At 41.9% G+C, this 26,916-nt stretch overlaps 1 protein-coding gene across 1 annotated transcript in view; it reads right to left on the bottom strand.

Annotated features, from left to right (window-relative positions):
* LOC146812403 (protein 4.2-like) overlaps nucleotides 1-26,916 on the bottom strand; it is a 57,337-nt gene that overhangs the window by 25,151 nt on the left and 5,270 nt on the right. The window contains exons 2-8 of the mRNA XM_085619401.1: nucleotides 26,251-26,436; nucleotides 25,001-25,243; nucleotides 23,324-23,442; nucleotides 18,643-18,771; nucleotides 6,080-6,257; nucleotides 1,522-1,660; nucleotides 125-228 (exon numbers count right to left, since the gene is read on the bottom strand). Of these exons, the coding sequence (XP_085475527.1) occupies nucleotides 125-228; nucleotides 1,522-1,660; nucleotides 6,080-6,257; nucleotides 18,643-18,771; nucleotides 23,324-23,442; nucleotides 25,001-25,243; nucleotides 26,251-26,436 (1,098 nt within the window). The remainder of the gene's footprint in view (nucleotides 1-124; nucleotides 229-1,521; nucleotides 1,661-6,079; nucleotides 6,258-18,642; nucleotides 18,772-23,323; nucleotides 23,443-25,000; nucleotides 25,244-26,250; nucleotides 26,437-26,916) is intronic.

Genomic DNA, 26,916 nt, shown 5'->3' on the forward strand with positions numbered 1-26,916 from the left:
GCTGTGATTTCTAGCCAGACCTAGTTAAAAGATCACATTCCTAGTAGCCAAAATACTTAGGAATTCCAGTTTTTTTCTCACCTTCTTAAATGCCATTAATACTGAGCTATTTAAGAGCCATTACCTCCATTTATTTCCTGAGGTGTGGAATCCAGAGCCTGCCACCCATCATATCCCACGGGGAGGTCTTTTCGCATCATCCAGCACTCATTCCAGACATGAAAATTCCTGAGGAAGTAATTGAAAGTTATAGATGTGAGGGAAAAAAAGGAAATGTACTGACCTTCAAACTGTACAGTGCTGTACACTTAAACACTCACTAATCCTATTCTTTGAGGGAAGGAATTGCTTGGCCGTCAACCACTGAGCAATCCGATTTTGTGTATTTACTGTGGCCTGGCCTATGGTTCTTCCATATAGGCTGCCGTGTGATTGACACTTACTGAGGCCACTATAGACCATTAATTCATCGCAAAGGGACTGCAAGAAAGGCAGGAAAAACAAGTGGATCTAGAGAAGGAGGAAGAGAAGGAAACTAAGACTGCATGGGAGCGAGAAGGAAACTAAGACTGCATGGGAGCGAGAAGGAAACTAAGACTGCATGGGAGCATAGACACACAAAGGCTGAAGGCAGGACATCGGAAATCAACACTGCAGGTGCTGCAAGGTAGGCAAACAGGAATCTGATCAGAGGTGGCAAAACAGGAAATATTGACATGCCATGGAGGCCTGTGGGAATTTTTTTTATCGAGTTTCATTAGATATGAGCCTGTTTGTAAATCTGCCAGTCACGGCTTTTACATACTGGCACTCTGGGGAACAATAATTTGTGCTACAGTGCCTTACACCCGTCTAACTGCTTACACTATGTACAGAGTCCATAATCTCTGCGAATAAAGAATGTTTGGATTTGCGGGTGTGCCCTGTATACGGTCGAGGACAGTTCTTCTGTTCTCTACAATTGTACATTTTTTTAAATTATTTATTTTGTATGTGTTTTTAGATGTTCTTATTAACAAAACTGCGATTTTAGTGTATGTTTTATGAATGGTGCTTTGATGGCTGGTTTGCCAGCTGAATAAAGTTGACTGATTGAGCCCATAATCTCTCTTAAATGAGTGATACTCCACTACAGAGGGACAATAGTGTCAAGGAATGACATTCAGAAAGCTAAAAGTTTATTCAATGGCACCTTGGACTCAACACCTCAGATGATTGATTAGTTTTATTGTTATTTTAATACGTCATTCCATCACTGATTTTCCCCCTGCGTCATTTAATAGGAGAGGTGTGGCGCAGCGGCCAGAGCAACTGACTGCGGAGCGCGGGGCTCACGGTTCGAACCCCGGTGCTGGCGGCAAGTAAGCTCAGCATCATGTGACTGTGGGCAACAGCTCACTTAATCTCCCCGATGGCCCCCAGCGTCTGCATACCCTTAGGTGTGATAAGTCGCGCTTTACAAATCTGGAATTATTATTGCTAATCTTTTCATGTAGCCATTTAATCAATAGCTTTCCTCACCATATACTGTTATTCCTGCCTTTATTGATTTTTGCACCATGGTCATCATAGTATTCGTTCACCACCAAGTTCCCCTCTGCGTCATTTGCCGAGCTGAAGTTTGTGACCACTCTGGTCGGAATACCGAGACATCGCAACACTGTTGAGGCAATCAGAAATGGAAAAGATTTAGATTAATTAATTGGACACTTCTGATACAGAAGTGCGAAATAAAACATGAGCATAAAATCAGCCACCCAGCTTGCAGCACATTAAATCATAGAAAAACAATATAGAAATGTATTTTTGAGAAACCAAATTATCGAAAATACCTAATTATATTTTAGTCAATAAATAGAAAAAACCTAAAAAACAATGAGTTATATTAATTTACTAGAACAAAACTTTTAAAATTTAAAATAAAGTTATGGACCTCAATTGAATTAAGATATATTAAAAAACGTCCTACAATATCAGCGACCATAAGTAGACTGAAGGGACTAAATAAAAAATAAGAATACTGATTGGAGGGGCAGAGAAAAGATCTAAGTTCCATCTTTCTTCTGCCCCTCCAAACAGTATTCTTTTTTTTTTTTTATAAAGATCTTTTTATTGCAAGAACAAAATAAAAAGCATTACAGACAAAAAAAAAGTACAGTGCAGTCTCCAACAATTTCGGCAATCTTATTACATTAGTACAGCAATTGTCATATCGATTAACAGGGTTTACAATATAATTGCGTGTTTCATACTTCCCTTCTTGTACAAAACATTACTAAGCTTCGGGATCTGCTGATAGTGGGGGAGCATCGCTGAAAGGAGTGCATATCAAACCTCTGCTTTATTCCAAGGACCCCAAATTCTGGTCCATATGTGTGGGCATCCCCTGCTCTCATATATAACCCTCTCAGCTTGCATGCACCAATCCATGTCTGATTCCCAGTCACCAAACTTTTGCTTGGCCACTCCTTTCCATGTTCTGGTTATATCGCGTTTAGCCACCATACAACCCAGAGAGACCCACAACCTCAGTCCTCGACAGGTCAGTAGCCTCCCAGATATTAAGAAGACCAAGCCGGGGGGAAACCTGATCAGTATTCTAATTTTTTTTTCAGTATCTTCTATCTACTTGGGGTTACTGATATTGTATGAAGTTAAGTTTATAGGGAGGCGGGATGTGGACAAGGATAAGCGGAGAATGATGGTGCGCAAAGGGCCACCCTAAAGAAAGAATAAGGAGGCGCATGGGCGGGAAAACTAATTAATTTGAAACAGTGGGTGAGGTAAAGGGAGAAAACTGGAGGTGGAGAACAGTGGGAGTAAGAATGCAGAAGAGCAAGAAGGCAGGGCAAAATAAAAAGGGATTTGGTGAGAGGTAACACATCAGAGAGCATTTTATTTTTTTAAGTGATGCATCACCTAGAGAAAAGATGTGGGAAGGAAGTAGAGCTGAAGGAAAACTGCACCGCTGCAATCACTTGAGGAAACCAACAGAAATAATCTATTTTGAAGGTGTATGGGATTCATACCTTGTGGGAAAAATTAGAAAAACACAATTTTGATAAAAAGTCATTCAGTGAATTGTTTTCTTTCAAATGTTAAATGCCATTTGTTTTGAAAAATTCCATGAAATGGTTTAGGTGGAATGGTTTTCTATGAGTCGATCACATATAACTCATCAAACTGTAGCCTGACGTTTATTACCACCTCTTTCCTGAAACCACCTGTTAATCCCTTCCGCTGAGGTTCAAGAACCTCTCATACACTCATCTGTGAGACCAACCCTTTGGACACTGACAGATTTCCCTACACGCCAGTCCAACCCCGCATCATATGTTTCCATGGCGTTCATCTCGGTGTAATCCCTGAAACTTGAAATTCACGACAAGTAATCTACGAATATTTTAACTTGGGTAGCCCTTTTCTTCCAAAGAGTAAAAACACACATAGAGTGATGCTCATCTTAGGTTTTTAGTTACTTACGTAGGTCAGTGATATAAATAAAATGATGCATACAAATGTCAATGAAAAGAAAAAATACTACAAATATAAGCGTAGTCACTCGCCTCCATCCTCCTGCAACCGCGGAGATTCACGACAGAATACATTACGGTAGAAAATACCATCATATTTGTTTTATTTAAGGGACGAACAGTAATATTTTGTACTAGCAATTGATGGAATCTTTACTCATTACTTTCAGAAACGTACACGTTTTAAATTTTAATTAAAAAAAGATACTCATTCAGTAGTTGAGAAATACGATTGACTATTCATAACAATAGGTTGCTCAGTCTCCACCCACGCGCCACACAATCAACAGACTCTCTTCCCTCTACTACACTCCTGTCGGGCGTCACTGATATCTTTTGGGAGCTGTTTTTGAGGTTTGTCCTGTAAGCGGCATCTACTGGCTTAGGAACCTTTATTTATGCTATGTCGATAAACATTTCTATAGCGCTTTATAGCTGGGCTCATCCAGGCCCTTTCACTAAAGTCAGAATCCAGACGGCAATTCAATATAAGGCCACACAAGTTTTCAAGTGACGTCTGATCCGGGATAAGGATTTTTTCAATGCATAAACTATCTGGAAGCGAATTCTATAGTTTTGAAGCACATGCCGAGAAGATGTGCACACCAATTATAATCTTAAATAATCCGGAAATAAACAATACGTTTGGTGATGAGGAATGGAGATTTATCCTAGAAAATAACTTTGTGTCTTTGATAAAAGCTGGTGCATCACTTGACAATGATTATGCATTATGTACAGAGCGTTGGAATGAATTTGAACCTCATCAGAAGCAATGCAATTTTTGAAAATTCGGGCTTGTAAAAGTGTTAATCTTGGCTCACCCTCACTCTACACCTGATATTTTGTTTTGCTCCTCCCTTTCTTCCACTACTTCACCTACTTGTTTTTGAAATGCCCCAAGATTAGGAGGAATTGTCTTTGGTGATCCATAGTGCCATATAGACCTTTTTCATTCAGCAGACAGAAGTCCATTTTAAGCAGGCGGCGGACACGCGAGAGGAGGAAGGCGAGAGGAGGAAGGCGCAATTGTGCCACAATATCCCTCTTGGAACACTGGAAGAGTTCTGAAGCACACCTTCGGTTTTTCAAACTTTGTTGCTTTGCTGTATTCAAGATTGGCGTGCATACACTCAATCACGCTCCATTCCAAAACGTGTGTTTGATATAAGCATCCCAAGAATGTGACACGCAAGTTTTCATGTCACAGTGAGTTGCACAGCCTTTTGCACATTTGCAAATTATTTACACGTACTCGTTAATTTTGTTCAAGTTCATCCAAATTTTATTTGCATAATTCATCCAGCTTTATCCGTTACGTCAAGGAAATGAAGATCAACTTTTTAAGCATTTTAAATGACACTGGAATTGCCCATCCGGGCCTATTCACAGGCACGTAATCTGTCTCCATTCCTTCTGCATATTTTTTCACCCAATGCATTTCGGTCTGACTTTAGACCTTCCTCAGGGGTATCTATAAATATTGAAAGTATACATCCGCCCCATATGAATCAAAATTAATTTCAAACACAAACTTTGTATTAATCTGTGCGATATCAAAATCTAACAATGTACAAGCCTCCCTTATAAAAGAACGTACCCCTCCATGAACATATATCACAGTTACCAATCTGATGTTAACCCAAAACTCCTCCGTGACCCAAATGAAATACCCATTGTTTTCAATCCCCACGCACTTCAGTTTTAAACCTCTCAGTTATACCACCCAACTCCCTGGTTTTTGCTTTCATAGATTCTGTTGGTAATACAGCCTGTATAATCAGAGTGTTCAAATCCCGTTCGAAACCCCGACACCAGATTTGGGTCAGGGGAGAGAAGACACATTGTTTGACACCAAACCTGATATGTTTAGGTGCAAGTCCCATGTTATCCTATGGACTGCCTATCACTTATAGTGTACTTTAATGGTAAAGCCACTATAGAGACATGTAACTTGGACTTACATGTCTACATTCTAATATACTGCACCCTGCCTCCTGGGCACAGGAGACCTTCTCTAGTGATGACTGATATATACTAAAAGTAGTGCATTTGACTGTGCCACACATGGTGAGGGTACAGTTGTGTTTGAACAGTTTGCACTGCTCCTGTGGTCTGCCATGGCAGGCCTGCTTTAGTAGTTTGCTTGGGTCACCCAGGGTGGCACAAAACCCTTCTGCAGCACTGGGGACACCTTTACCACCAATGTCCTGGGTACCTCTGGTACCATATACCAGGGACTTATAAGGGGGTGAAGTCGTTGTCAATTGGGATTGCCAATACACACATAACAGTTTTAGGGAGCAAGCACTGGCACTGGAGCCTGGTTAGCAGGCTTCAGAGCACTGTCAGTGTAAAAAAATAGACTCTAGTAGTTCAAATTGAGGCAAAACGTGGGGGGACATCTGCAAAAAGTCCTGTTTTCTTACTATCTCTTTGATATAAGGCACTTTAACACCCGCTTGAATAATGTCCGTGCTTCAGATACAAACAAAATGAATACATAGCCAAGCCTTCTAAAGCGTGGGCGCAAGCTTTGAGAATACCTGAGCTCATGACAGCTGCAAAGACCCAGCACTGCCCATAGCGCACAGGCTGGCAGTGCATGGCGAGCCACTGGCGCAAGATGGGAAGACTGCCCTTCCATCTTTCTGGAGGTGTTCCGTCATCGTACTCGCCATTCCACTTCCCAACCAGGATACCTTTGTCGTCATTGCAGTTCAACTGAAAAATGAAAACACACAAACAGCTTTATAAAGTATCTCCTTGGACCTCTGCCATTGCTACGTTGTAGCCTGTGGGTTGTATTATTTTGTTCCAAGCTTCCCAGAGCCGGGAGGTACAAACGGAGAGCATGTATTCACCTGCTCACAGCTCTGTCAGTACACCTCACTCCTCCTGACCTGTCTTACCTTTTAAGTGTTGTGGCCATTGCTACCTCTACTAATGTACCTCTACCCAGTCCTTTCAGTCACCCCTTGCATGCTATGTTCTTCTGTTTTACTTCAGAGATGCTCACATACTTCATGCATTTCACTACCAACCTTTTGCAGCTTGAAGAGGTGGAGATGCACTGTCTGTGGCATTTAATTAAGGAAGGTGATTATTCTAGAAAAATAGATTGTGTTTCAGTATTGTGCAAAATATACCTCCATTTTCAATAAAACTTTGTAGATATCGATTTAGAACTCAATGGTATAATCCGAATTGCACTGACCTAGTTAGTTCTGTATTTTAAAGGACCTATGAAATTGGTTTTGCATCCGCAATCTCGCTTATTTTACCTTCTGTATGCAACTATGAATTTTGTATTGTTTTATGAAATCTGTATTCTATGAAGGCTTTTAGTTTGTTATTCAGTTTTAGAAGATTTAATATATTGGAATTCTTTGTGAACCTTTTTATGTAGCACGCTTTTGAGCTCCAAATCATAATAAATAAATTGAATTGTGAATAAAACTTTAGTGTTTGGGAAAAAAACATTGGCTTCATGCTACTTGCACCAAGAGTAACAAATACTATAAAAATACATGAAGTTACATTAAGAGTTACCTATTTAATACGGTCCTATACTGCCATTTTGAGGTTTTGCTGACATTTACAAACAACCTTCAGCTCTGTGGTTTATGAAGGCAAGAGAACTCCTCAATGGTAATATGTGACGATATGTGTTCAGCTAAATATATACATAAATGTGTGTGTATGGGGTGAGTGTGTCTGTGTGTAGGAAAAAGAAAGAACGTTTTGGCATGCATGAGTTGCCAATGCTGTGAATTCTTGAGGTACAGCTACAACGACTTACCTTGACGAAGATTTACACCCACCACTTTTACCTATGTAAATAACAGAAGTGGACAGATGAAACCATACTGATGAAAGTGTACCACCAGATAGCCAACAAGCCAATAGACAAGGTGTGAAATGCTAACGTGCGTGAATGGAAATGGTGTGTGAAATAGGTGTTGTTTAATACTCACTGCATTGCAGATGCATTTGATTGTGGGACACATCCCATAAGGCTTGCATTAAGGTTTTTAAATGTGAGGACAGAATAATTCTGCATCTTCCTTAACTCTATGGTAAAATAAATGCTGACATTGTGTAGGCAGGGGTTTCACAAGTGAAAGTAGGTACACAGGACTAAAAGCCATGAGTTGACATTCAAGTTGCCTTCTGGCCCGAAGTATACCTGCCTTCCAGATTGTGATGTGGTGTGGACTCTTTCTGAACTCAAGAGAATGGCCTAAATTCACAGGTTTATGCAAGTCTAAAGAGAGGGGAATAACTCAAATGATTATGATTTTTGTAAACGAGTTGACTGCAGCCAATCATAATTCAGCGGTGTAGGAAAATGCCCCTTTTTGTCATGGTCACTGTAAAGTTGTTATGCTCTTTTCTCTATTTCTACTCTTTGCCCTTTGTCTCTTTCCTTTTCTCTTTCTCTCATTCTATATTGTAGAATCCGCCTTGGTTTTCCCGTCTCGGAGCTCCTGCGTGAACAGGCTGTTACGCTGTGGGTCCTGATACTTTGTATCATTGCTTAATCTTCCACAATAAAGAAGCTGCATTTTCTAAAGACCCCCTGCTCTGCTTTCCTTCACCGGTACATAATTGGTACCAGGAGTGGGGTAGAGAAATTTTTACATTTCTCCCTTCCCACCAATGGACATCGGCTACAATGGACATCGGCTACATTGTTGCGGTAATCCTGTTTCCTGCAGCCATTTCCTGCACTAAGCTCTTTCAATTGCTTAAAAGGATTCAATTGCTTAAAAGAACCCACAAGCTGACAGGTCTGTTTATTTTTATATTTTACTTCGACTGCATTTCTGCTCGGCTTCAACCGTCATTTCCCTGCTCGAGCCAGCGCGATTTCCTTGTGCGCGTGTTGCTTTGTTACGCTCTGCATTCCAGGCCTCAGCGTTTCCTAGCAACCAACGTGTCTCTTCATTCTCTAGTGTTATTTGCCTGCTCGAGTCAGCGTCATTTGGTTGTGCGCGTGTTGCTTTATTACGCTCTGCGTTCCCGGCATCAGCGTTTCCTAGCAACCAACGCGTCTTTTCTCCAGCACTCTACACGGATTTGCTTTATGACGTTTAAGCTTTATGACATCAGCGTCTCAATTGTCCAATACAGCCTAATTATCTCAACATTCTACTTCTTTGGAATCCTGTTTGCAGCAAATGTTACTATTTTCCATTGTGTGGTCATCTTCATTCCATGCTGCATTGTGACTCCAGTGTTTATGACTCTTCTTTGTAAGCATTTTGCTTGTCAATCCATTTTATTATTTTAAACAAAGAAAAGAAAATTATTATTTTCTTTTATTTTTAAATCTCCAAGGAACTATGTCATCTTCTGACAACACTTTACATCCTCCACCATTTCTGCAAAAACCTTGCAAACCAGAAATAGTATGGAAACAATGGATTCCTATTTTTGAAAATTATCCTATCGCCATTGAGAATATTCTCCTGCAAGAAAAAATGCCCTTCTCTATAATCATTTGGGTATTGCTGCACAATTTGTTTTTGATAATCTACCTCCTTTTCCACGACTTTCTGGTGATGGTGCCTGGAATGTTTATATTTAATCTAAAGAAAGACTTAAAAAACAATTTTCAGATGAACCTAACGTCCTTTTGGAGAGGCACAGTTTCTGTAAAAGAAAACAAGTCAACGATGAATGAGTTGAAGAATATGTGGCTGCCCTTCGAGTTCTTGCTTCTACCTGCGGTTTTGAACTATACAGACATTTCCATCAGAGACCAGTTTGTCTTCAATTGTTTCTCCAAAAAATGCAAGAACGTCTTTTAACTTGTCGTAACCCTTCTCTTTCAGAGGTTATTGATATCGGAAAAAGTATTGAACGTTCAATAATTTCTTCCCAAGCTTTATTAGGTCAAGAGGGTCATTCTCCTATTTCTTATGTTTCGGATAATTCTGAATTTTCCTCTTCCTTTTCTGCCATCAGAATTAACAAAGATGTTAAACGGAGTTTTTGTTTTCGCCGTGGTTCTAAAATCCATATTGCGAATTGTCCCTCTTGCCCTGCCTTGGGAAAGAAATGTGGTAAATGTAAAAGAACAGGTCATTTTCAGGAATTTTGCAAATATCGATGTTCGTTTCCAAATGTTAGGATCCACAATGTAGAACTACAATCTCCTTCCACCTCAACCTCTGTTTCTTCTGTCTCTAACTGCACTAATACATTTTCTAATCTTCTTCTCTACATAGATGAACCTTTCAATTCCATTGAATATGAACGTCCCCTCTGCCAGGCTTCCATTAATAACAAACCTTTAAAAGTCATGGCTGATTCCGGAGCTCCCATTACTGTATTGGCTGATACCACCTTCTATAATGTTTGGGGTTATTCTATTACCCTTCAAGCTCCTGACATCTCTCCCAAAGCATTTGGTGAGAAAGATATTGATCTTCTGGGTTTCTTTGTTGGCTCTTTGCAAATTCTGGGAAGATCCACTGAAACAAAAATGTATGTTGCAGTCAGAGGCAGAGATTTGGTGGGTTGGAGAGATCTAGCCAGATTAGGTATTATTTTAAAACCTGGTCATAAAAATCCTATTGTTCTAGGAGATGCTCCTATTCTTGCTATTGACAACAGTAATTTTGATAATTCTAATCCAATTGATTTAGTTAAAAAAAATCCTTCTGTATTCAGCAACAACATTGGTACCATCAAAGGTTTTGAACATGTCATTAGGCTTAAGGCCAATGCTACAACCGTCACTCACAAGGTCAGACCTGTTCCCATTAGTGTCAAACCTGATCTTAAAAAACAATTGGAAACGCTTACCAAGGATGGCATTATTACTACTACTGACTCTTCTGAATGGGTATCTCCCATTGTTCTCGCTAAAAAAAAAATGGTGATCTTCGTCTCTGTGTGGACCTCAGGTCCTTAAATCGCAACATCATCGTTGATTGCCATCCTCTTTCCCATATCCAAGAAATGCTTTCAAACATTGGTCACTCTAAATATTTTTCAACCATTGATTTGCATTCTGCATATCATCAAATACCTTTAAATGTTGAGTCTCAAGAACTTACCACCTTTGTCACTCCTTTTGGGGCGTACAAGTACTTGAGATAACCTTTTGGCTTCGCTTCAGCAGCCTCGGTATTCCAAAAAGTAATCGATGTTCTTTTTAAAGATGTTGCCAATGTTCAAGCATTTCAGGATGATATCCTTGTTTTTTCCGAAACCAAGGAAGCACATTTGGACACATTATACAAAGTTTTTTCCATTTTGAATTCCAGAGGCATTACTATCCAACCGGAAAAATTAAAAATTTTGGTTGAACAAATCGAGATCACTTCTCAAAAAAGGCACTACTTTTGTTTGGACCAATGACATTAATACGGCTTTCACAAACATCAAAAACTTAGTTGTTAATGCTCCTGCTCTTAGTCCTTTTGTTCATGGTCATCAGTGCACAGTTAAAGGGGATGCCAGCTTAAGTGGTCTTGGTGCTGTTTTTGGTCAGCAAATTTTTTATAAGGATCACACTGTTGCATTTGCTTCTAGATCTTTATCTGTTGCCGAATCCAAATATAGCACAATTGAGAGAGAAGTATTAGCCTGTGTCTGGGCTGTTTCCAAATTCAAAACCTAACTTTGGGGCAATCCTTTTACAATTTACACTGATCACAAACCCCTTATCTATTTACTGCAAGGTGACGGTTTAGGTAAAGCCTCTGCTCGCCTGGTGCGCATTCTTTCCAAATTGCAAGAATATAATTTTACGGTTAAATATATTCAAGGCGGGAGAAATTTTAGGGCTGATTGTCTTTCTCGTCTACCATTGCCTTTAACTGATGACACTGTTGATGAGTTTGATTGTGTTGTAGCTTCTATTGATGCCTCTTCTTCCTCCAATGGTGATATATCTGAGAAGGATTAGCTTGAAGCTACTTCTATTGATCATACCTTAAGAAAAGTTTCTGACTTTATTGTTAAAGGTTGGCCTCCCATTCGAAACATTTCTCATGATTTAAAGCCCTATGCTCAAATTTATTCCGAGTTGTCTTTGGGAAATGATATTTGCACTAGAAATGGTTGTTTTATTCTTCCGTCCTCTCTTAGGAATAAACTAATTTCCATTGCACATGAAGGACATTTAGGAGTTACTGCCCCATGTAAAAAAACTCAGGGAAAACTATTGGTGGCCCTCCTTGAATTCCCAAGTGTCCTCTTTTGTTGATCTGTGCCCTCAGTGCATCGTCTCTGATAAACATTGGAAGACCACCCAAAATCCCCTTCGCCCAGTTTCTTTACCAGACAATCCCTTGACGAAAGTTGCGTTGGATTTTGCTGGACCTTTCAATCTTTTACCTAATTCATCAAAATATTTACTGGTACTTATTGACTACTTCTCGAAATGGATTTATTTTTCTTTTGTTGATTCAGCCTCCACTCATTCAGTTTTACAATTTTTTAAGAATGTTTTTTCTCTTGAAGGTCCTCCAAAAGAATTAGTCACTGACAATGGGACTCATTTTGTGTCTAATGCCATGCAAGATTTTCTGAAAAGTATGGATATTAAACATCTTCAAGTAGCTCTATATAGCCCTTCTGCAAATGATCTAGTAGAGAGAGCTAATCGTTTCCTCAAAGAGGGCATTCAAACTGCTCTTTCTTCTGGATTGGATTTCAGTCTTTTTCTTAAAGACAAGATCGATGCTTATCATAATTCACCTCATTCCACTACTGGTTTCACTCCTTTTGAGTTGTTGAGAGGCAGGAAATGCCGCACTAAACTCCTACCTTCTTGGTTGGAGCGACATTCTTCACTTTCCAACAATTCAAGTACAAGTAAAGATGCCATTTTACGACAATCTGTCTCTTTAGCACAAAACAAGCAAAAGGTTTATTTTGATCATCGCAAACATGTTCAGATTAAGGACTTTGTTGCTGGTTCTTGGGTGCTTGTCAAGAAACCTTTTTGTGTTACAAAAGGAGAATCTGCTTTCACTTCTCCTTGCAAGATTGTGAAAGTTGGACTAAGTACTTGTTTGTTACAAGACGGAAGATGGTGGAAGAAGAGTAGACTTGTTCCTATCTCCAATGAACAAGCTATCATTCACATGAAAACTGCTGTAACTTCTGGTTCAGATGATTCTATCTTGTTTGAAACACCTCACATCAATTTAAGTTGCTCCAATGCTTCTGCTACCACTATTAATAGATGTGTTGTATCTTCAGGCATGCCTGTATCTTCTTCCCAAAATGATGTTTCCTTTGTTACTCCTCCCATTACTACTTTTCCTTCCTGCAGAGATTCTGTCTTACCACCAAGAAGAATTTGTAGATTACCTACACATTTTAAAGATTTTGATATGTCATAATGTCTCCGTAAAAGGGGAAGATGTGTAATGTTGTTATCCTCTTTTCTCTATTTCTACTCTTTGCCCTTTGTCTCTTTCCTTTGCTCTTTCTCTCATTCTATATTCTAGAATCCGCCTTAGTTTTGCCGTCTCAGAGCTACTGAGTGAACAGGCTGTTACGCTGTGGGTCATGATACTTTGTATCATTACTTAATCTTCCACAATAAAGAAGCTGCATTTTCTAAAGACCGCCTACTCTGCTTTCACCGGTACAGTCACCCTCACTTTTTGCCACTGGTACTGATGTTTTTCAACGGATGTGCACGAGGTCCCTGCTAACCAGGCCCCAGGGCCAGTGCTCTTTCCCTAAAAACAAGGTAAAATGGACTAATTGTTACATAATTGGCACACACTTTGGCATCCCTGTAAGTCCCTAGTAGGTGGTACCCCTGGTACCTAGTGCACTCTAAGGGAACCTCCCCTACAAATGGAATGCAGGCTGCCATTGCAGACTGTGTAACATGGTGCAAACCATGTTTGAAAACATGACATGGCACACTCACTGTTTGCCATGCCAAAGTCACTGCATGTAATATATGTAAGTCACTCTACAGGAGGCCTTGTAGCCCTAAGGCAGGTTGCATTACATTACATGTGAGGGCATATTTGCATAAGCAGATATGCTCCTGTGCTGTCTAGTTCAATTACTAGATGGTGCAAGTGAACAGGGAAGCCATCTTAAGTATATGTACTGGGCACTGGTCATTACGAGTTTCACAGCTACATGATGGCTTTACTGAAACCTTTGGTGTTTGGTATCAAACACCTTGTCTTAATAAATCTGTAGTGTTGCCAGTACTAGATGTATCATGACATGCACCCAGAGGGCCCCTTAGAGGTGCTTCCTGAAAAATCCACCAGGATATAGTGTGCTGGCTGACTGGTATCGTCCAGCCTGCCACCACAGACAGGTTTCTGACCCTCTGCAGTTGAGAGCCCGGGCTCTCTGAGGCCCGAAGAATTCCCACTCCGGAGGAAGGTGTTCACACCTCCTCCATCAGGATGGCTGTTGATTTAGCATATCAAGACTTGGGGCTTCAAAGCCCCTGATGCCTTTGATATGCAACACTGGGTTCTCGCAGACCTGGGAGATGCCACCCCATCAGGCACATTTGGCACTAGGACAGGCGGGAAATTAGATATGCAGTAGGCGTGTTGCACCACAAGGCTAGTCTCACCCCTAAGGTGGGCTACCTGATGTGCTCCACGAAAGAAGGGTTCCACCGTCTTGTTTTTGGTGGAATTAGGAACTCTGGGGCAGGGTTATGCCCACTCCCCAAGGAAGTGGTCATATAGAGGGTGTAGTGTCCCCAGAGATAAGTAGTCCATTGACTACTACCCTTCACTCCACTTAAAGCCCCTAAATTTAGTATTTAGGTTGCCCCCTGACACCAGGAACTCAAATTGCGTGCCAGAAAGAAGGACAAAGAAGAGCTGAAGACGCAAGGACTGTAGACAAGTTGTGGACTTTTGTGCCAAACACTACCTGCCTGCTTCTCTCCTGACAATAGCAAAGACCCGACTTGTCCTACAGCTGTGCATCCTCACAGAGTCTTGGGGTGCTGCCAGCACTTCGCCAATCAGCCAGCATCTCTCTTGAAGTGGAGGAGCCACTTCCCTGCAGCCTGCAGGCACTGACCGCAAAGTCCGGTTTACCGATATGCTGATCACTGGGCCTACTGATGGTCCCCCAGTCCCCACTTGCAACCTTTTTCCTGTTACAGGTTTCCCCATTGACTTCAGTGGTAGTGTTCGTGGCTACCCTTGCGACTAGAACCTCTGCACCTGGACACACCAGGGCAGGTAGACCAAAACTGCTGGTGGTTCTATTGACCTTGACCCCCACTTACCTTGAGTCTAAAAGACTTGATTGCAAGTATAACTATGCAGTGTATGTTTCTGCCATAGGCTAACATTACCACGTTGGAGGCTCATGCCTCAAATCTGATTGCTGTATTTTCTGTGCATCTGAAAATCTTGGTGTCTAAATGAATATACAAATATATATTTTTCTAAATTAGTCTCTGATTTACTTATTGAGTGTGCCTCATTTGTTGACTCTTTGTGTGCAACAAATGTCTAGCACTCCCCTCTGATAAGCCTAAACTACTCGACCACACTACCATAAACAAAGCAATTGGGATTTTTCAAGAAAGCCTCGGTAAACTTATAAGGATTGTCTGGACTATTTGCTTAGTGTACCCCTTATTTGCCCTACATAGTCAGATTCCTACACAGTGGCGGCTCCTCCGCTATGGCAGAGGAGCATCGCCCCACTGCTTTTAAGCAGAGCCAAGTAGAAACATAAAATGATAATAACTTAGTTATTATTTTATGCTTCGTGTCCTGCTGCTTTGTTTGTGGGCAGGGCTGCTCTCGGAGCAGGGGAGGAGTGGTTTGCCCACTCCTAAGTGCGCATTGACAGTTTGGTTAGCCCTCTCGGGTCGCCCACACCTTTCATGCGCACATTCCTATTCTTCAAACAGGCTGCATTACAGCTTGCATGGAGAACATGCCCACTCCTCCAGCCCCTGGCCGAGCACTGTGTTACGCCGCTCAGACCAATCACAACGGTGCATTGCAAGTTGTGATTGGCTTAGGGAAGGGATCCTGTCTGCCTGCTTCATGTTCCTGGAGTTGGAGGCAGGAGAGCAGGAGCAGACGCGGGACTCGGCCTCAAGGTAAGTTTATTTTTTATTCCCTGCTCCCCCGCGTGACACCCTCCCCCCGCGACACCCCACCCCTGCAACCGCCCACCCAGCAAGCCATGCAGGCTGTCGCTGTTCCTACAAGTGGGCAGCAGGTAACGTTTTGCAGTAAAGCTCATTTTTCACCTGCGAAACTTAGCTCTGGTCACCTCGGAGGTGAGAGACGACAGCCGGCTCCTGGATCCCTAGTATTGGATTTGTTACTATTATTAAAGTCCCAAAATTGCATTACTTATTTTTGGAGAAACTCATTGTACGCAGCTCAGCTAGTTGAACAAAACACTGCAACATTTGTGGTTGGCCAGCCAGTGTCCAAACCAGAACTTTATTGATCACACCCTATTGATTTAAAATTAAGTCTAGGGTCCCTCTTTTATCATGTGTAAGAAGAGGGAAAGTATCTAAGGTCCAGGTCCTGATAGGCGTCCCAAATAGGTTAGGCTCCCAGGTCTTTAAAATCTTCAGAAGGAATTGTGGGTTGGGTGACATGAGAGGGGTGAAGTACGTAAGCAGGCTGGGCTCACAAGAACCCAACTTATTCCGGGTGGTAATTCAAAGCTCCTAAATTGTCGAGGTGGCAGTGAATTTCATTTATGTGTCATGTATTCAAAATAGAAGGTAGATAATGAGTTAAATGTATACTAAAGTTATTGTGAAATATTCTGAGGGATCTCGAGCCCACAGCAAACATATCTGGATCTCATTTTTTAGGTCGAGCCTGTAACAGCGTATGCGCTGTTCTGGCGAAGACTTTGTGTAAGGGCTTTTGAAATTTCACCACACGCTTGTGCGTGTGGTTTTGTTTTCGTCGCAGGCTATAGGGCATTGCGTGCATCTTTTAAGAAAGACAGCACGCAATTGGGCAAAGGCGGGCGCATGTCCCGCCTTTGCTCCGCCCATGGTCTATTAGTTGCGGTTACCTGCACGGGTGCCATGTGTTTTGAATTATCGTGTACAGATGCGTGCGCGATAATTCAAAACACATGTCTCGGTGTGGCGCGCGCACCACTCGTTCTATTCTACCTTCTCATCGGTCTACACTGCATTGAGTCTTCCTAAAATGGCGGCTTGGGATAGTCCTGACGTCCTGAGAGCCCACAGTCCTCTTTCTAATTCAATGCCTGTGCTCCGTCCGCCTGTGTTGGCTGCAGAGACACACACGGCTGTCGCGGGACGTTTCTTCTCCGTCATCAGTGCCTTGCTGTGTCCCCTGCCCGGCGGTGCTCTGAAGGCTGGGCTTCGGCTGCAGGCCATGCCGTGTCGGGGAATGTAATGAGCCGCAGAGCCCCAGGATCTTGGTTGACCAGCAGCGGCACCAGACACTATCAGCGGAGCTGGAATGATTGGCCTCCCAGGTCAGTGGCGTCCTTTGCCTGTTGTGCGGGGCCTAGGCTGGCTCTCCAGACCGAGGATGGGTGATGGAAATGTTGTGTGCTTCCTGGACATGTTGAAAACCGCACCTGCACTCCCGCTCCGTTCTCGGTTAGGCTCGCTATGGCGTGGGCCCTTTCTCCCGTATCATGGACTCCCGGGCTTCCTTATGAGGTCTATGTTGGGTGGGTGAGTGTCGTGGTTTGGCAGTCGCCAGTCACTAGTGGAACATGTATACAGCTTCCTGATTCGTGACAACATACACCGTTTCAATTCTCCATTTTACCTGGTTCTGTGATGGATGGAGCAAGGTGGGTGTGAGACTACACGAGTGCGATCCCCTAAGATGTTTATACTTTCGCTGCAGCCTTCCTGTTCACTACAGAGCATCAGTTTTCGGTTTCCGAACGTCCACCTTCTGGCTTCCGTAATACTGTTCTTCCTCTAGGCCCTTGAAGGCAGTCTGACCTGGTACCTCTGCACTGTAGCGTGACGTGAGGAGAGGAGGCTAGAGCCCACTTGCAGTCATCTGTCGGGCTTGTGATCCCCTAGGTAGTGATAGGACCACGCAGTGGCGTGTCACATACCTGCCCACTCTGGAAACTTGTGCATCCTAACTCGGCTAACTGCACCAGCCATACATCCTCCACCACGCCCCCGCAGCACTCTAACCAGCCCATTGGCATCAAGTGAAATGGGCATTTAATGTATTTTCTGAACTCCTCACACTCCCTCCTGGCATGTTTTTTCTCACGCGGTTCACCAATAACAGCACTCTGGAAATGTTTTAACAATACAGTAAACAGATCGGAACATTGAACGATTATACTCTCCTAAACTTGTAAGGTCCCAAGAGTGAGACCTATTGGCTATGTCAATGCTTGTTTCTATTAACTTCTACAACAAATGACCACTCTGTTTCTCTGTTGAGTGCCGTGTGAATGAATGGAAGGCAGTGGGTGTACTAAATGATTGGAGTAAGAAAGGAAAACACTGATTACCACCTGTCCTTCCTAAATTAATGCGAAACAAAACACAAAAATGTGGTATTCCAAGCAACTGCCAAAAACATATGTAGATCAGTCTATGTATCCCTACCCTATGGGGCTCTCCAGATCTGTAATTGTTTTGTTTTTCATTTTCATAAGGGTCTTTTGAAGCATGAAGTGCAGCGCGTGGACAGTGAGGCATTTTACACAGCAGCAAGGGCATGAGGTGTTATGCCCTTGCATGTGGACAAGATGCCCCAAAGGGACACTTACATGGCTCGAGGATCAGGAACATTTCCCAAAGAGAGAGAGGGAGATGCCATGGATTGAGTGTAGCCAAGGGAAGGTAGCAGTTTGTTGAATAGACGAGCATCTTTCAGGAAACATTAAAACAGAAGGGGACAGCGAGAGGCTATTAATGGTGCAGCGTTGGAGTGTGTTATGAGATAGCCCAGTATGGTGTACATTCTGAACTTTTAAAGGTTTTATTTTGAAATGCAAGAATGCATGAATTACATAAAGAAAATAATTTGTATTCATAAATTCATATGTGCAGCTTCTACCAAAGGATGCATTTGTTGTTGCCGCTTGCGGACCAACCCAATATACTGAATGTTTTAGGACTTTTACGTACCATGGCACAGATATTGCGGCTGACGTGGACCGGGCTGGCCCTCTTCCCATATTCCCTCTGATCGGTATTCATTCCCGGAAAAGTTATGTCCAACAACTGAAGGCAGATGTTCAAGACCTCCTCGTCGCACTGGAACAAGAGCACATGCATTGAGACATTATTAAGACATTGTTTTTGATTTCGAGGAAAAATACACAATTCGTGAAAATCCGACCCAGATTTACTAAATCTTTGCACAGGTGCTCGTGCGACACAAGTTATAACATAGCATAAATCAACTTGTGGTCAAATGTTTTTCCACTCAAAGTCTACATGAGTACAGATTTAAATTGCATTGCATCACATTGCATGAACCCCCTGATAAGTATATCCAAAAAGGGTGTTGCAGGGCAGGAACTGCACAGAGTCAACATGAAAATAGGTGAAAATAATGGGCAAAAGTTTGGGGTTTGCGGCATCACTTAGTTTTATTTATCCATAATATGTATAACAATTGCAAAAAATACACTAATTACACAATGTATCCCTTTTCGATCAACTGCGCAATGGTAATTATACTCTAGGTTATGTGTAGAGCACAGAAGTCCCACAAGACACCATTTGATAGCTTTTTCTGCTGTAGCGCAGCAGTAGGATGAGGATTAGCCGAATAAATGCAGTTATCTGAATATTCAGAACATTAAAAACTATGCCAAGTTCCATTTACGTCCCTCTTTATTTCCTTTGTCTTTGACCCCTTGAATCCACACAAACAAGGCAACAACTGTTAAAGACTAAACTATATCCGGTAGTCCTTCTTTGATGTCTTCAACAGACCCATGCCGATGTGATGAGGACAAAAAGCGGAGGCCGGATGCCCATATTTGTATGCTGGATTTTTAAAGACCACAAGATGACCAACCTACACCGTACCGCAATGTGGAGAGGCCCTGATTTCAACCCCAACTTTAGGAAGTTATTTTGGACATTATCATAGTCTGCTCACAGGCATATGCCTTTTTCTGCAACCTTAGCTATCACTGACCAGTGGAGGCAGCGGAGGAGCGTTGCCCCACTGCATTTCGCATTGAGAAAAAAGGAAAAATACAATTATACTCACCCTATGTTACTATCATTTTATTTTTCCTGCCGCGGCATATCAGCGGGTGGGGCTGGGCAGATCCGCTCTGCTCAGAGAGCAGGGGGAGGAGTGGTGGGCACTATGTAAGTGCGCATGAATTTCTGACCTGCTAAACATTCATGCGCACTTGTATGTTCCACTAATACAAACTGCATTACAACCTGCATGGAGGACACGCTCAGCCTCCCATTCCCTGACTGAGCGCCGAACGACATTGTGATCTGGTGGCTCGGAGCCAGGTGCTTCCTGTTTCCTTTGCAGAGAAGAAGCTAGGAAGAGGATGCAGGACAGGCGGCTGCAGCTGGCCGGCAGGTAAGTGTTTTTGTTAACCCCCCTCCTTCCCCTCTTCCTCCCTCCCCACCCCACTGCTGCTTCTCAGGAGCAGCCGCGCCTTTATAACTCCCTCAACCACCCGCAACCAAAAAGCAACAATGACCACTTTCACTTTTTGTTTCACCATGCATTGTTTTTCAATTTACAAGATGACTAAGAACCTAAATGAATGTACTGCACATTAACCACTTGTACTTCAAATTCACAAAAATTATATCATGTTCTGGGGCTCTGATTGTTAAAGCTAATGTCTAAATGCTACAGGACATGCTAACACAAAAAATAGGTTTACTATTTGTTAGATCAAAGATTTTCTTCATTTTGCCTAAGTTAGGCATTTCTAAGCTTGCAGCAATCCACAATATTGAGTTAAAGGGGAGCTAAAAAGAATGTGCTATGTGCATAGTCATACTCATTTGAATAGAATCTTGAGACAGTCCCTGATGCTAAATGCCATGACTGAAACTCTGGTAGGCTACTGCTGTAAATTTTCTTAGTACTATGAATAAAATACTAGAGAAAGAAGCTTACTGTAGACGCATCAAGTGACTCATCGGTTTTACAATAGACTTGCAAAAGATTTATGGATATCCATCATAAATGGGAGAGGAGTTCGCCTAACAGCTAGGGCAGTCAACCTCGAATCTGGGGAACTGGGTTCGAGTCTCGGCAATGACGCTGAACTTCCTGTGATTCTGGGCAAATCACTTAATCTCCCCGTGCCTAACAAAAATGAATGTAATGCAACTGGTGCTATGTAAAGCGCTCTGATACCCGATTCGGGTCAAGTTTGGGCTATATAAAACTCTGTAAAATTAATAAATAAAATAAAAAATCAACAATTGAATATTGGCAACTGCTTAACCTACAAAGACTACAATTACAAATAACGGGCCACGTGTGTCAAAAATCCATTTTGCATTCCTTAAATTGGGAGTTTTAAGTAATCGCTATTCTAGGAATGCAAATTGGTATGTAAGAAAATAGCAATTCCCTAATAGTGATTCCTAAATATTTGCAATCGCAATTAGGTAATACTACTCCATTCGGGTGCAAATGGTTTTGCATTAGCTAATTTGCGATTACCTAATTGGTAATTGCAGGTTAGGTAATGCAAAACCAAGAGTGCCCGAGGGCCCAAGGCCCCCCTGAAGCACCCCCCAAAAAATGTGCACCTGTAAAGTGCACACATGCCCTAGGGGAATGTGTGTGCTAAATGGCACTTTGAAAAATGCATTTTTCAAAAATTGCACATGGTTACCATCGACTTGGAGTCGATGGTAATAACATTTCATAAATGCACAGTTTGCATTTAGGAAACGCTTGATTGATTGTGATTACAGAATCGCAAAGTGTGATTCTCTATTTGCAATTTTAGGTAATCGCAAAAAAATTGAGCTTATCTAAATTTGCGACTACAAAAACTTTCATACATCTTGAAAGGCTATTTTGCATTTGCAAATGGCCGAAATTACAGATTTGCACTGTTTGCAAATGCAAAATTGTTTGTTACATGTGGCCCAACATTCCTAGGAACAGAAAAGCTCTCTACAGGCCAGATGTACTATTGAAAGTGGGAGGGTTGCGCCCACTCGTATTTCCAATTTGGAGGGCATTGTATCATAAATCTGTGAGCACCATTGCGGAAGCAAACCATAGATCTGATACTGATACCCGATCTTGTGGTGGTGTTTGATTTGCAGAGGGGAAGGTCACCCTTTAGATCAGCTTTTTTGTGAATCACTGTGGGAGGCCTCGGGGGGGGGGGTGTGGGGGGGTAAGAGAAGCGAGTGCTCCATGGCACCTCTACATGCTCCACCTAATGTAGTCCAATGTTATGTGTCTAAGACCACCCGTCACAATTCCCAAAGCAGAAGCTATCTGTTGGGGACAGGCTTCTTTTGTGAATGATTTACCACCTCCTTACAGATACTGGTAACTTTTCACTGGTTTGCGAGCACAATTGATGATTCTCATTACAATTCGTAATTAGAACTAGATACCTCTTTCACGCCAATTCGTAACAGTGAATTGGAATGAGCAGCAAAACCCCTTTTGCGATTCGGAAAGGCTATTCTGTATAGATTTTTTAAATTGCAAAATGGGTTAACTACATAGCAAAAGGCTTTTTCGCGGTCGCAAATCCTGTGATTTTGCCAACTGGGGGGCTTATTTTCCAGACCTTTGCGCCGTTGGTGCGTCACTTTTAATAAGGGAAAAAGTGATGCACCGGCGGCGCAAGGGGCTTGTAAATAAGCCCCTGGATGTTTTTCGACCGCAAAATGGCTTTGTACATGAAGAATTTTGACCCCTGTCAATTGCAATTGGGTGGCCCATACAAACACTAAAATCAAATGAACAGATGCCAAGATGGCTCTTAAGCAAATGGCAAAACCCTCTTATGTAAGCCTATGCACTCCAAAATCATGTCATTAAGGTGAGTGTGACGTCGTGACCTAATCAAGAATTAGCACGTGAGATAATGCCTATAACCTGTCTTAACACGATGAATCAGATTCCAATTGTAATCCTCATTATCAAACTTGAGGGTTTATGGCATACGACAATGCTATGAGACAGTACAAATGGCAGAATGTGTGTAATACAAAAGCCAAAAGCAACATATCATATCAATAACTCATTAATTGACACCATTTATGAGCATTGATTATTTTTTATGAATCGTTCATAGCCTGTATGTAACATTCATCATTAAACAGATAGATTGGGCCCGATTCACAGAACTAACTTAAGACAAAATTCTAAACTTACTACCATTTTGGTATTCACAGAAGGCACTTACTCATTTCGGTATTCAAAGAAGTTAGGAGTCCTAACTTTAGGACTCCTAAATGCCTTCTGTGAATACAGAAAGTCTTAAAGTTAGGATTTTTCTCAGTTTACGAGTAGTAAAGTTAGGACTCCTAACATTATTACTCCTAAACTGAGAAAATCCTAACTTTAAGACTTTCGGTATTCACAGAAGGCATTTAGGAGTCCTAAAGTTAGGACTCCTAACTTCTGTGAATACCGAAATGAGTAAGTGCCTTCTGTGAATACCAAAATGGTAGTAAGTTTAGGATGTTGTCTTAAGTTAGTTCTGTGAATCGGCCCCATTATTATTTACTCTATTGCCACTGTAACATTTTACTGTGTCTGTGCCCACTTTTGCAGGCAGCTTTAGGGGGACAGAAGTGAATTTCTGAAATGGGGAATCTGGCATCTCACCTGCCCAAAGTTCCAAGGATGGGACTGGATGTTGCTTTCAGTGCCCTGGTAAATAATGCCATCTTCATTCAAGATGTACTCCTGCCGCTGTGCCTCGTTATACAGGAACACATCATCCTCTGACAGGGAGCACAAAAATACCCATGGATTAGTAGTCTCTGACATTAAGGACGTATTCACTGGGGACTGGTGCAAAATCCCAACTACATAATGCGGAAATTCAGAACACAATGTTAAGGCTGATGGTATAACTGTTAGGATATGGTGGCTGGTCAGGGAAATATTTGCTTAATATTATTGGACAGACAACAACTATTTACTCCATTGTACCCAATATTGGCTTCGATTTTGGAGAAAGCATTTTTGGGGTCTGGCTTGAACAAAAAGTGGAAACCTTAAAAGTGGTACGCAGAGCTCTTGGCATCATCGCTCACTCCCCACACAGGAAGCTTAATCAGGAACTATATCAGTGGTTGCACCCTGGCATCACTAGTGGCTGAAATCTGCACTTCAGTTACAGCTGATTGACATTACAGCACTATCTTGAGATGTACTTTCCTCCTGGATACACGTTGTTGTATTTGCACCTTAATATTCTTAGTGGCTAACATCTGTGCTATATTTATTTATAATTGAATTGGTATCATAGCACTCCCTCTGGTTGCAAAGCTGTTTCATAGATATGTGCAAGTATCTAGTTTTACCATGAACTAAACACGCACTTTATTTGCCAAACCAGAAATTGAATACTGTACCTGCTGGATCTGTCTCTACCTCTATGGACATCATGGCTTGTATTTGTATGTTATTTGAGTAAGTGGTTTTAAAGAATAATTCGCTGTTAGATGTTAACTATTTTATTTACGGTAATGCATTTAAAATTTAAGTTTAAATTTTATAATATTTATTTACTATGTTTTAAACTTGCAAAATGTATCTTTTATGCTTTGTTAAACCGAATAAAAATTATTGAATTTGAAGTGCTTTCTGAAATTACACCTGCTTGAGGAAAAGCTTGACTCCTGACATTACTTGTTCTTTATAACTAAAGCTCCCCGTTTTCTGTTTTTATGGATTTGTACATGTAAATACCGACAGAAAACAACGTGTTTTCTGTCAGCATCTATTTTTTAAAGTGGAAAATACAGAAAATTGTGCTTCTTTTACGTGACTCTTCGTGCTGTCTTTCATCGCATAGTGGCCTAACAGCTGAGCAGATGGACTGCATGGGAAATTTAAAAGCAGAACTAAATTTCTTTATATAACAGCATATGTCAATATACATTTGTGGTATAATGCTAATATTTACCAGTGGATGTATAGTTATGTAATATTTAGCAGCTTAAATAGTTAAAACAAGATAGACATCAAAGTATGAGTGCACTTCTATCAGTTAAATAAATATGGAAATGTATAATTTTACAACTTCATTTATATGCAAAACACAAAAATGGATAAGTACGGATGAAATGGCAAAAAAATAAATATGGATAAATACAGACGTAAAGGTTGAAAAAATAAATACCATAAAATTCCCTATTTATAACTGATAAATTGTTCATTTGGAAAAAATTGGACACTTAGTTATCACCTTTCAATCATACAGATATAAATAAAACACCTAAATAAATAAATAAATAAATAAAGAACACTACAGACATCATCAACACAGAGTACCTGGGCACCAGGGGTTAAACAGAAGGACGAACTCTCCCAGCTTGTGAAGGGATGAGTGGAGGGCAGTGGTCACTTTCAGCAGGAGGGCGTAGCGTCCAATGAGGGCACTGGCTGGCGTGGTGACAGAGAGCGTCCAGGACTGCATGTCCCGGAACTCTACAGCTGCACTCCAGGATTTTTTGTCTCCGAGGCTCGTGATTGCAAAGTCATATTCTCTCCTTTGGAAACCAGCAGATTTGGGTCCTGGGTTTGAAGGAAACAAAAGGGGCGGGTTAAAGACATCTGTCTGTGAGGCCACAGGCGCAACGGTAGCCAGGGGTTGGAAGAAGCTACTATACCTGGCTCACCCACTGGTGTCTCTGGCACTGCCCTTGCTACCCTGGGCCTCGGGCTTCAGGAATGCGGGAAAGGAAGGTGAGTAGACAATTTCCAGTTTCAGGCCCCACCCCCTTTTCTGGCATCTAGGGGTAACATGGTGTTCTAAAACCATACCCAGTCCTTACCCTTCTACAGCTAACTTAGGGGATACCGTACTAGGGAAACTATAGTAAATTAGTACTAGTGAAATAGTTAAAAAGAGAGGATGTGGCACTACAGCCAGAGCTGCCAACCTTGGAACTGGGGAACCAGGTTGGAGTCTCACCATCGGCTCAACATCCTGTGATTATGGACAGATCACTTAATCTCCCATATCTAAAAGAAAAAAAAGAGTTGTCCTTGTGTAATGTAACTGGTTCTCATGTAAAGCATTCTAATTCCTTAAGGTCGAGTTTGCGCTTCATAAAAATCTGCAAAAAAGAAAACAAAATGGAGGAAGTAAACATGGCCCTCAGTAGGGTCTTAGAAGGGTGCTGTGTGTCCTGTTGCAAACCAGGAAAATGGCTTCCTTTCACCAAATGTTTCTGTAATAAAAAAAAGTCATAATTGTTGTGCACTGGGCCCCTTAAACACGAGCTGAAATGCTGCTGCACTATGTATCACTACGCTCCTGGTCTGAGAGCTCGGTTCACTTTCTGAGTGATTGCAACACCAAGCCCCTCAACTGTCAATAGAAGGCTATTGGGGAGATAAGGGTGGGGCAACCCTGTGATGTCATCAGGGGTCAAAGGGTGCAAGGTTGCACTTCCGCTAACCCAGCCATTTTGGAGAACTGACATCCTTGTTTGAGGCTAGGGTGGGGCCTCCTTGTGACGCACTAAGCCCGTAAAGGCAACCACTTGTCAGTGCGTCGAGCTTACAGTATACGTTACCTGTCTGCACAACCAGAGAGAGCTTTTTCAGGTTCTTCAGGTACTTTTTTATCTTTTTCCGGAAGTGCAGTGTAATTGTGAAGCACTGTCCCCTCCTCACGATGAGCGTCCTTGTGCTGATCTCGCAGGTCCTGTGCTCCGCGTTATTTTTTCCTGTGTTCAGGTCGCACTTCACTGTCTGGAAGGCTTGGAGATAAAGAAAGCGAGAGTCAACATCGAATGTTGTTTCGGAAGCAGTGAATTACTGACTGCGTGCGAGTCAGAGAGTTGAGGAACTCGCTGCGCGTTCATTTTGGGGCATATTATCAAGCACGGCGTTAAAATTATCGCTGCTTTAGCGGCAGAAAACCGCAGTGAATTCCAATAGAAGCCCATGTTGACACTAGAAGATGGGCTTCTATGGGAATTCTCAAGGGCATAATATCAAGCCCATTATCGCCGCTTTAGCAGCAGTTTCCTGCCGCTAAAGCAGCGATAATTTTAACACCGTGCTTGATAATATGCCCCTTGGTTATTGAGCAGCCAAAAACTGGAATGCATTACCCCTTTTTCTCCGAGCAGAGCCATCGGAGAACATTTTCCGAAAAAGATTCAAAACTTGGGGACATATTATCAAGAAACGGCGTTATGATTATCGCCGCTTTAACGGCAGTTTTCTGCCACTAA

Source organism: Triturus cristatus, chromosome 7 (genome assembly GCF_964204655.1).
Source record: "Triturus cristatus chromosome 7, aTriCri1.1, whole genome shotgun sequence".
In the NCBI taxonomy this organism is placed as follows: Eukaryota; Metazoa; Chordata; class Amphibia; order Caudata; family Salamandridae; genus Triturus; species Triturus cristatus.